Source organism: Acinonyx jubatus, chromosome D4 (assembly GCF_027475565.1).
Source record: "Acinonyx jubatus isolate Ajub_Pintada_27869175 chromosome D4, VMU_Ajub_asm_v1.0, whole genome shotgun sequence".
Lineage (NCBI taxonomy): Eukaryota > Metazoa > Chordata > Mammalia > Carnivora > Felidae > Acinonyx > Acinonyx jubatus.
In genome coordinates, this window is record NC_069391.1 from 12,092,689 (window position 1) to 12,105,065 (window position 12,377).

The window sequence follows — 12,377 nt, forward strand, 5'->3', positions numbered from 1 at the left end:
TAAGCAAATTACTAAGCTTCACTGAACCTCTGTTTCTTCATTTCTAAAATGGAAATAGTAATTACCACTTCACAGGGATTTTCTTTGGATTTATGACATAATGGTTATAAAGTGTTTAATTCAGCATGTGACATATGTGCTCAAAAAGGGCAGCTACTACTACTATTTTTCCCTTCTTGAGATGAAAAAAAAAATCTGAAGTTCTCACTTTAAAAAAACTTAAAACCTAAAAAATAAAAAACTTAAAAAAAAAAAAAAAGGGAGAAGAGTGCCCTCAAACTCCACTGCTTTTAGAAATAAGAAACACCTTGGGGCGCCTGGGTGGCTCAGTCGTTTAGGCGTCCAACTCTTGGTTTCAGCTCAGGTCATGATCTCATGGTTCATGGGTTAGAGCCCCATGTCAGGCTCTGTGCTGACAGTATGGAGCCTGCTTGGGATTCTGTCTCCCTTTCTCTCTGCCCTTCTCCTGCTTGCACACGCACGCTCTCTTTCTCTCTCTCTTTCTCAAAATAAATAAATAAACATTAAAAAAATGTTTAGAAATAAGAAACACCTTCAAAATACACACATACCTATGTATTTTCTATTGCTGAAAGGTAACCTGTCCCTGGATTATAAAAGTCACATGGGAAAAACCCTACATATATCCCCTTATAAGACAAGCTTGATAATTAAAGCAAGGTGACGACAAAGATGTTCATCAATTCTATTTGCAAGGTAATGTTTTGGGGGGCTTCATTCTATAAATCTAGTCACTGTTTCCTGCCATAAATTTAGTCTATGAAGAAGCAAAACAAAACAAAACACCTCTAAAGTAATATTACATGCGAAATTTAAGAACATGAAGCATATACCTGGCAAAGAACCCATGTCCAGAATAAATTAAAAACTCCTAGAATTAGTAATATATAAATATATATACACACACATATATACATGTAAATATTATTGTCTATATACATATATTAACATATATAAACTTTGCTTTTTTAGTCCATTTGGACCGCTATAACAAAATACCACGGACAGGATGGCTTAAAAACAGCAGAAACTTATTGCTTACAGTTTTGGAGGCTAGAAATCCAAGATCAGGGTGCCAACATGGTCAGGATCTGATGAAGGCCCTCTCCTTCACTGCAGACTGGTGACTTCTTGCTGTGCCCTCAAATGATGGAAGCTGGTGAGGGATCTTTCTAGAGCTTCTTTCATAAGGGCACTATTTGCTATCATGAGAGCTCTGTCCTCATGACCTAATCACCTCTCAAAAGCTTTACCTCCATCTTAAAAAAATTTTTTAGAGTATTTTTTATTTAAAAAAAGTTTTCTTTAATGTTAATTTATTTTTGAGAGAGAGACAGAGCACAAGTAGGGGAGGGGCAGAGAGGGAGACACAGAATCAGAAGCAGGCTCCAGGCTCTGAGCTGTCAGCACAGAGCCCAACATGGGATGCTTGAACTCACAAACCGCAAGATCATGACCTGAGCTGAAGTCGGATGCTTAACTGACTGAGCCACCCAGGTGCCCCACATTTTTTTAAAGAGAGAGAGAGAGAGCGCGAGCGCACGCAGGTGAGTGGGAGAGACGGGCAGAAGGAGAGAGAGAGAATCTCAGTCTCCATGCTTAGTGTGGAACCTGACGTCAAAACCAAGAGTCGGACACTCAGTATACTGAGCCACCCAGGTGCCCCTCAAAGGCTCTACCTTCTGATACCATCACTTTGGAAATTAAATTTCACCACATGAATTTTGAGGGAGACAAACATTCACACCATAACATTTGCTAAATGCAAGAATGTTCATAGCAGGTTTGTTCACAATGGCTAAAACTGGAAAAGAACAAAGCAAAACCAAATACCTATAATAGCAGAATAGATTTTTTTCAAGTGAGCTTTATTTCTACAATGGAATACTCTCTGCAATTACAAAAATGAAAACAAAGAGAGAAAGACGGGCTCCTGATACACTCCCAAATTAGATGAACAAAAGAAGTCCCACTCAAATGGGTATGAGCTGCATTATTGTATGATTGCATTTAAATGAAGTTTAAGAATAATCAAAACTACGGCACAGAAACAGACACTCAGATCAATGGAACAGAATAGGAAACCCAGAAATAGACCTATAAACATATGGCCAACTAATCTTTGACAAAGCAGGAAAGAATATCCAATGGAAAAAAGACAGTCTCTTCAGCAAGTGGTGCTGGGAAAACTGGACATGCAGAAAAATGAACCTGGACCACTTTCTTACATCATACACAAAAATAAACTGAAAATGGATGAAAGACCTCAATGTAAGACAGGAAACCATCAAAATGCTCGAAGAGAAAGCAGGCAAAAACCTCTTTGACCTTGGCTGCAGCAACTTCTTACTCAACAAGTCTCCAGAGGCAAGGGAAACAAAAGCAAAAATGAACTATCGGGACCTCATCAAAATAAAAAGCTTCTGCACAGCGAAGGAAACAATCAGCAAAACTAAAAGGCAACTGATGGAATGGGAGAAGGTATTTGCAAACGATGTATCAGATAAAGGGTTACCATCCGAAATCTGTAAAGAACTTATCAAACTCAACACCCAAAAAAAACAAATAATCCAGTGAAGAAACGGACAAAAGACATGAATGGACACTTCTCCAAAGAAGACATCCAGATGGCCAACCGACATGTGAAAAAATGCTCAACGTCACTCATCATCAGGAAAATACAAATAAAGCCACAATGAGATACCACCTCACACCTGTCAGAATGGCTAACATTAACAACTCATGCAACAACAGATGTTGGCAAGGATGTGGAGAAAGAGGATCTCTTTTGCATTGTTGGTGGGAATGCAAGCTGGTGCAGCCACTCTGGAAAACAGTATGGAGGTTCCTCAAAAAATTAAAAATAGAACTACCCTACGACCTGGCAAATGCACTACTAGGTATTTATCCAAGGGATACAGGTACGCTGTTTTGAAGGGCACATGCACCCCAGTGTTTACAGGAGCACTATCAAAAATAGCCAAAGTATGGAAAGAGCCCAAATGTCCTTTGACTGATGAATAGATAAAGAAGATGTGGTATATATATACAATGGAGTATTACTCGGCAATCAATAGGTTTCACCTCCTAGCTCCTGTACTGTGGTTTTGACAGGCACTCAATTAATGCTGTTTGAATAGTTACAGCAACAAGGAAAAAAATCAGAATATTAGTTCTTGAAAGAAAAAACATCTGTCTAGAAATAAAATGAGAAGAACACGAATATTGTCATCAAATAAAAGTCATTTTCTGGTAAGAGGTCCAATTTCATGTTCAAATGTTCTTCCCCATAAGATTTTTTTACAGTAAGAGTTTTATGGAGATATTATTCATCGAAGGTTTTAATATATTTTTAAAAGAAGTCCCACCTTTTGTCATACTAAAAAATTCTTAGGTATTATTCAGGGTTCTGAGCAATTCATTCATAACCCAGGTTTGGGAATGGAGAAACTGCTTTCCAAAGAGAAATACTTCAAGAGTGTGAGAAAGTAAAAACAAAAATTAAAACCAATGGGATGGGCACAAAGGCATGAAGCATCACTTAATATTGAAGAAAATGAAATTCTTGTATGCTGTTCAAGAATAGTTTTTGTTGTTTTGCTTGCAAAACCTTAAGGAATGCATGAACTTGAGAGGGAATACTATAAAAAATGAGAATTCTTCATTTTAGAGGAATGAGCTAAAAGGGACTCCAGTATAAGAGAATAAAAATCATGTTCTTCCTATTGTAGAAACTAGAACTAGGCCTTACCTAGAAAAAGCACATTTCTGTGAAGTGTGAAAACAATTAAACAAAAAACAGTGTTTCATATTGCATGGCACAAATGATCTGACTGAACATGCAATTATGGACAAAAAGGATTTAGATACACAATGAACAGAGGCCATCCTCTGCCTCCAAGGTGAAGTCAGTCAAGGAAGAAAAACCTTTTTCCTTTTCTTTTTGTGCCAACACTAGAAACAACTTTTGGGCTGTTGTATAAAATTGAAATCAAATAGCCACAATAATCTTTTCATAACAAATTTCTAAAAGGATTAAATGCTGAGGCTGAATTATCAGCCCCTTACCTTTGTAATGAGAATTCGGTATTTTTCTACCAGGTGGTCATTGTTGTGACAACCTGCCAGCAGTTGCCAGACTTCTCCTCGCAGAGCTTCAGGAACACCACTTCTTACTAAGGACGACAACTGCTTTGGTCTCACACTCAAATTGAGATGCCTAAAAAGAAAGCCATAATCTGTAAGCACATTAAAGATTCTCCAAAGAGTGTTTTTTTTTTCTTTTTTAAGATCTTGTTTTTAAGTACTCTCTACACCCAACGTGGGGCTCAAACTCACAACCCCAAGATCAAGAGTTGTGCATTCCACCATCTGAACCAGCCAGGAGCCCCTAAAGAGTATTATTTTTATGAAAACTAAACTAAAAGTTTTTTAAAGACTTAATAAAGGTAACATACTAATAAAGAAAAAAAGTATTGAATTAGATGTGGCCAAGATAACTGTAAAAGATTGGGTGGAGGAAAGAATTGTGCAGCTAGACTGTTTTGTAAGTATCTTTAAATTACTGCTGTACTTAAAAAAATTTTTTTAATAAAAATCAAGGGGCGCCTGGGTGGCTCAGTCGGTTGAGCATCCAACTTTGGCTCAGCTCATGATCTCGCGGTCTATGAGTTTGAGCCCCGCATCAGGCTCTGTGTTCACAGCTCAGAGTCTGGAGCCTCCTTCGGATTCTGTGTCTCCCTCTCTCTCTCTGCCCCTCCCCCACTCATGCTCTGTCTCTCTCTCTCTCTGTCAAAAATTAATAAACATTAAAAAAGAATTAAAAAAAAATCAAAACTGGAAACCATAGCTTTATGGTTGTGGCTTATATAATAAAAACACAGCAAAATTCTAATCACTGGACATATACCCAAAGATAAGGGCTTGACCCTGCATCAAAATTCACAAGTGAATTAAATATTTATATGTTCTAAGTTAAAATAGTATTCTAAGTTAAAATAAATATTTAAATATAAAAATAAAACTTTCAGAGGCTTTTGTGATACCTTGCTTCAAGTAATATTTTTGAATGAGTATGATGGATAAGGAAGTTTTGACTGTACTATTGTAACATCAAAATAAATTATTAAAGTCTTTGAGGTTCATTTATCTCATTTACAAAATGGGGAAAATAAAACTTATCTTGAAATGTTGGTACCAATTTACAAAGCGGTTTGCATGAAATCTTATTCGATTCTCACAACCACCATGTGAGGTAGGTGGCTAGTATCTCCAGTTTTACAGATGGAGAAAGAAGTTCAGGGAAGTTGATTAAATGACTTAGGTAGTCCTCAAACTCTAAGACCTATGAATGCGCTGATATCATGGCTGCTTTGTGATTTGAGAGCTACCAATACTGAGTCAGTAAAGCAGGACTCTGATGTGAAATGGCTCCTGTGACTATCAAATTTAAACAGTAAGTTACTGATACAAAATGACCACTCTCAAAATACAAAAAGGACTCAGATTTTTCTCAAAACGTTCCTAGAATTCTACAGAATAAGGCACAGTATGTTTAAAAATGGTTAATTCTGTGATGCTAGTACCCTAATGTAGTAGCTATAGACAATTCAACATAGTTTTGTCTTTGCTTGGGAAAAAAAATTATATAAAAGTTGAAGGGTTGGGGCAGAAAGAACAAAAGCAGTTGTCACTTAATTTAAAGATTGATGCACTATGGTCTGTGCACCAAATGTGGCCCACTGCCTGTTTCTATAAATCAACTTTTGTGGAGACAGCCTTTTTTGTTTATGTATCATCTATGACTGCTTTTGCCCTATAACAGCAGAGTTGAGTGGTCGTGAGAGAAATTACTGCACCACAAAGCCTAATATTTATGACCTATATGTATCTATGGCCTAAATATATATGACCTGGCCCTTTACAGAAACAATAAACCTAACCCTAGGTTTATTTGCTAACCCTAGCTTAATTTATATTGGTAAATTATTTTCAGAATAATTTTGTCATTGATCATATTAACTTTATCTCAACATACTATTTTATACCAACATTAGTTATCTTCTGCACTAAGAGTCACGTTTAAATGAACTTGGAGAGTTAGAGCTCAAATGTACTGCTGCTAATACTGCCACTAAAATCTAATGTGGAATTAAATAAACAGGCTTTAGGATCAGACTTGCCTGTGTTAAAAATTCTAGGTCTGCCATTTACTAACTAAAATTGCTGACTAAATCTCTGAGCCAGTTTCCTCATCTGCATAAATGGATACTAGTTCATAAGGTTGTTGTAACTGAAATAAGACACGGAACTTAGCACAATGCCTGGCATATGGTAAATTTATTAATTCTTACTACCATTGTTACTAGTACAACATCCATTATTTTTAATTTACAATAATCCCGAATGGCAATTTGAAAGACTTGTGTATTTTGTAAATGAAGAAAGAGACTCAGAAGAGTTAAGTGACTTGCCCAAGACCATACAGCTTGGAAGTAAAAGAGGTTGGATTTGAAGCCAGGTCTACTAGGCTCTAAAACTCCACAATATCGCCATGTTTCCTATGATGGAAAAAAGTGATGAAGTGAATTAAAGAAAAAGACTGCATTATCATTTCTGAAGATATGACCCAAACCAGCAAAAACAGTTTTAAACGCCCTAAACAAAAATGTAAACTCAGTTAATATATTTGAGGAAATGGCACAAGGACGTAATTTAAAAAATTCAAAAACTGAAGAAACAAAACTTGTTAACAAAACAAATTCCAAACAACTGTATAAAACGCTGCTGAGTTCATCCAATAAAACCTAGAGTCTAAATGCTGTATCTAAATGATTTTAAATACAGTGTTATGTAACCATGTCAAGATTCAATTACATTTCTATTTTAGAGCAGAAACCTTTTTCTTCAGATGAAATGCCTGCCAGCAGCAGTCCAAACACTCCAAATTCACTGAACTGAAAATATAATTGTGACGAGAGCATCAGCAGGTCTGTCTCCTGACTGCTAAAGGAATATCAAATATAAATGAGAACTATATCCCAGGGGGGCTTTTGCAGCGTTCATTTATTAAAAGCACTTGTGTAAAGACAAACCATGCTTTGGTTTGCATTCTCCTCCTGTACACATTTGACATTTCCCAATGTGGAGCACGTTTCACCAGAAGTGTAAAGCTCTCGCACTGTGAGAGATGTGAGAGAGCTAGAAGCAGATGATGCCCATTTGTAGTCCCATTCCTTAAGGACACGGAAGATTTTTTAAATGCCGAAACATGGTTTTCTAAGAACAGGGTGAAAGGCTTCAACAGTTAAATTTTCTGAGAAAATCAGACCCCAAAGTAACAGGCCCACGGGGAACTCACATGACAATTCTAACAACCAGAAAGTCAGAAATTAGAGAAGTGCCCACATCACTTTTGAAGCTTTTTTTCCCAGCATATACTGGCATCCTACAGAGAGGAAAAAGGAACTACATAAATGTCTTACCAACCTGACTTACCAGAGTGTCTCTGGTCTCATTAATAAATACCTGAAATTAGTGTGTCCTTTTTAGACAGTCTACAGGATAGTGCTTAACAATGTTGTCAAGCTATCTCTTGAGCACAGAATTTCTCTTGACAAGAAATTCCTGAATCTTACAAGTGTTCGTAGGAAAAGTAATTGTTAGAGCACTCAATGTATACAGCACATTCAAAACACTCTGCTGTACACAACACAGATAAGGAAAAATCCCACCTGAGGCCTCTACTGTGGCTCTATGCATTGTGGAAGCATCCTCCAAACTTCCCTGATAAAGATGTACTGTCTTAATTGTTGTGTATTAGCTTTGTCAGTGGTTCCTAAGTGCATCAATAAAAAGGCCATCTTTCTTGATTTATTCCTTTCATATATTCCGTGTCTGGATTAATATTTTCTGCCGCAATGAGAATTTATTAGGTTTCTGATATTCTGAAAGTTGATTGCAGATATTCACTACTTACCCTTAAAACGGCTAAGAACAGAGATTCTAGAACACAAACCTCATATTTTGGTTTCTAGGATACGTTCCAGAATTGAATACTGTGGTTAAGGGAAGATATCCCACCCAGAAAATGAGAATTACAGATGAAAAGGAGAACTATTCTAACTTACCATTTTGATAGCAGTTCTCCCCATGTTTCAAGAATTTTTCCTGCACATTCTTTGGATACATCACCAAATCCACTCAAGAGGGGTTCATCATTATCTTTAATAAAACACACAGAAAAGGATAACAAAAGTGGCTATGCTAGCCAGAAGAATGAATGGAAACATAACAGTCAAATTTGAAAGATTTTACTGGGAGGATGAAGTCATAATTTCTTTTAGCATATAAATGTAAATACAAAGAAAATGAAAACGGTCCTAGGTAGAATGTTGCTGTGATCTCTTTATGTCTTTAGCTTTCCATAGAGGTCCACATTATGTCAACTGAGGAAAAGAGCCATTTAATTGTAAAATGGTAAAACTCAAATTATGGTATCTTCCTTTTCCTCTTCCAAAGCAAACAGCTTTATCTATGAAAATATGTACCAGTCTTATTTACAACAGTTAAAAAAATTTACAAACCACCTAAGTGTCCAACAGGAGTAGAGCAGAGAGCGGCTAAATAAATTATGATACATGATGTTTACAATGTGATTACACACTGACATGTGTTTACATTAATAATCTGGCAAAATGCCACATAAAATAAAAATATCAAGAGCTGGTAAGTCTTTGTTATGATCAAAATAGTCTGGAATAAATTATGCTAAGACATTAACAATTACTGTCTCTCAGTAACAGAGTTATGGTTTATTTCCCTCTTCCCCCTATGTTCTTATGACTAAATTTTCTACACTGACATACATTAATTTATAACAGAAAGCACAAAAATATCAAAAAGGATCAAAATGAATCATTTCAAACTGAACTCTAGTAATTAAGAAAAGTAAATTCAAATAAGAATTTAAAGACTATAAGATAGGAAGACAGTGAAAAAAAGGGACACTGATAAAGAAGGCCTGTGAAAGAATTTTTAGAAGTTATCATGAAGGGGGGGGGGGGGCGGGTGGGAAACATGGACTAAGACATTTACTTAATCAATCTTCTTTTGTTGGACGCTTAGGTAGTTTTCCATTTTTTGCTACAAATAGTGTCAGGATGAATATATCTCTTGCTTTCATTGGGTATGTGCCCAGAAGTGGATCCTGGGCTAAAATGCATAATTTTAAGGATTCTGTAACTTACTGACAAATCGCCTTCCAGAATGGCTCTACAATTTACATTTCCACTGTTGAGTACAATGGTACTTGCTTACATGTGTCCTCACCAATGCTATTTCTAAGATTTTTGGCCTAACCTGCCTAAACAAAGTTTATACCTGTAATGATACCTGTAATGATCTTTATACCTGTAATGATTACATCATGAATTTGCATCTCAACTAGTGATAGCTCAGAAATCCATGATACTTATAACATCTGTACATTGTAATGCCTTAGACATTATCATCAGTTTTGATGGTAAGATAGGGAAGATGCAGACTGAGTGTAAATGAGACCTCCTTTGGGACAAATGGGAGGATCAATAAGGAAAAGATAAATGCTCAAGGGCACGAAGATAAACTTCCCCAACTTCATTATTTTGTCAGAATTCACCCTACTTTCTAAGGTCTCACGTAATTCTCCACTCATTCAAATATCAATATAATACAACTCTCTGGGGAATAGTAGCTATAAAAAATGTACTAAGATGTACAAGAGATGACAATTCCTTTAAAGAGATCAGGAATATCTGCCTTATCAAGTTGTCTTTTTCTGGTTTGGATGCTTTCAACATATGTGGACAGCAGTCTGAAATATGTGGTTACAACTCCATGTACCTAAGGCAGGGGTATGGGTAGAAAGGGAGCAGGCAACCTCAGATGCAGAATGTTGCTTCTGAACACCTCTCCTTTATATCTGCTGGCTTCCAGTCCTGGGAGCACCAATGTCCTATGGAATAAGGAGCCTCTCTACAGGACCATGGACATTTCTTTCCAGGGAGCAAACACATAACAACAGGATGGGTCTCCTTGGTCCATATATTATGTTAGAGGATTAAAAGATGGCATGTCTGCACAGCTTTCTTCAGCAACATGGTCCTGTCATTAGTTTTTCACTATAGGAATGGATCGCAGCAGGGGTACCCATTCCACGAATATTTACTGAGCATCTATTACATACCAGGAATGGTGTTACACACTAGGGAAACAGCGTGGGCAAAAAAAAGATACATGTTCTTCCTTCCCAGAGCTTGTGTTCTAGTGTTCCCTCTCTCATGGCCCGCCATTGGCCCTCATGTCTCCTAGTTAGCAACCGTCACTGGAGGTCCTCTGAACTCCTCAGTTATACTGAAAAATGTATGCCTGCTATAGGTTACAACTAGATGTTAGACACGATATTATCCTTCAGTTGGGCCCAAATTTCTCTGTAACCGGTAAATACTCTTTAAAATGCACAGCATTCAGATTCAGCATTTGACCATTCTCTGGTTTCATAAAAATAGAGTGTCTTTCTCAGTTTATGGTGGGTTTTACTTTTATTGCTGAGTTTAAGGGTAGAAGAGTTCTCCAAACTATTACTATTAGGTTGATTCCTAAAGTTTACCAGTGTGAAATCCAATAATGTATAAACATAAATTTGTATATTTAAATACATGTATTTTGTGAAAGGATCATGTGTGGAAGCCACATTTTGGCAAATGAAACTGTCCCTCTAAAATAAATCAGCAGAGATAGGAACACGTACTCAGGTAGAATCTATGTCACATGTGCTCTAAAAATGTGCTAATACACTAAGACAGCATAGGCAGACTCTTTAAAAAAGCACTGACCATAAATCTCATTTTTTCCAAACTGATACAATTATCTTAAAGAATGTCCTATATTCACCATTTTTGCATCTCCCATACTCCTTTGCATATAGTACACTCTCATATGCATTGAAAGAATTCCAAATGCTACGTCCCATTATCAATTCCCTGACAAAATGATAATGGTTTGCATGGTTTGCCACCCCAAAATAGAAATTAAGGTCTCCCTACAATTTACCTTCCTCTTCATCATCTTCTGGAGGAGAAGGTATCATGGAACTCTGAGATCCAGACTGTGGCAGGCGAATGGAGGGACTGGCTGTAGTTTTCCTCCTCTCTCTTTCTGATTCACTTTCCAAGCACACAACTTCATATAAAGTATCAGTATTGTTCTTTCTTTCCTTCTGCTTTATCTTGAAGACGAAAAAATATTATTTACTAAGTGGTAAAATTATTTTTTAATTGAGCACTACACTTCTGATTTCATATAGGATGTGAGAATAAAAAGGTATCACTTTGAATGTCTACACTAAATGTAACCTTTTCTAAATAGAAAAATACATGTTTGGATTTAAAAACGCATAGGAAAATAGGTTATTTACTGGGCGGGACTCTTGCTCTGCAATTTTATTGTCTTCATACTGTATCATCATATATGCAATTGCCAATATCTAGTAAGCGTTAACCATCTATAGCTTCCTTGTTACTTTAAGGTGTCCTTTAAAGTTTCCTATATGAAACTATCCATCAAAAAAATGTTTAAAAATATTTTAGGGGCGCCTGGGTGGCTCAATAAGTTAAGCATCCAATTTGTGATTTCAGCTCAGGTCATGATCTCATGGTCCTGAGTCTGAGCCCCGTGTTGGGCTCTGTGCTGACAGTGTGGAGACTGCTTGGTAGGATTCTCTCTTTCAAAATCAACAAACAAAAAAAAATTCTAGGGGTGCCTGGGTAGCTCAGTTGGTTAAGCTTCCAACTTCGGCTCAGGTCATGATCTCACAGCTTGTGAGTTTGAGCTCCCCATTGGGCTCTGTGCTGACACCTCAGAGCCTTGAGCTTGCTTCGTTTTCTGGGTCTCCATCTCTCTCTGCTCCTCCCCCGCTTGCACTCATTTGCTCGCTCTCTCTCTCTAAAATAAACAAACATTAAAACAAAATTTTTTTTTTTTAATTCTAAAACAAAGTTTAGGACTAAGAGAGTCCTCTTATTTCCATGTTTCTTCCCACTCCTTTAGCTTATTAATTAAAGCACTGTGGGAACTTTTCTTCCAGTGAAAGCTACAACTGGGGGGGAGGGTAAAGGTGGGCAACAAAAAAAGAGATTAATTCACAAAAATCTTATATCTCAAATTAGTTTGTATTTTGAGGCAAACGTATAGCAGTTTGAACTCACCTAAATTAAAAATTAAGGACAGAGAATATAAAACTTTGCCAGTACCAAATTTAAATATATTAATAGTCCACATTACAGACAGTTTTAAGGAGAAGGAGGAGGGAAAAAGCA

General features: G+C 36.8%; 1 protein-coding gene across 5 annotated transcripts in view; it reads right to left on the bottom strand.

The window, feature by feature from the left end:
- RABGAP1 (RAB GTPase activating protein 1) overlaps window positions 1-12,377 on the bottom strand; it is a 178,280-nt gene that overhangs the window by 86,603 nt on the left and 79,300 nt on the right. For all 5 annotated transcript variants that reach the window (XR_003412844.2, XM_053204654.1, XM_027035046.2 and 2 more), the window contains 3 exons: window positions 11,113-11,287; window positions 8,151-8,244; window positions 4,090-4,240 (listed from right to left, as the gene is read on the bottom strand). Coding sequence is in view for 4 of the 5 variants with exons in the window: in XM_053204654.1 (XP_053060629.1) it covers window positions 4,090-4,240; window positions 8,151-8,244; window positions 11,113-11,287 (420 nt within the window). In the remaining variant the exon portion in view is untranslated. The remainder of the gene's footprint in view (window positions 1-4,089; window positions 4,241-8,150; window positions 8,245-11,112; window positions 11,288-12,377) is intronic.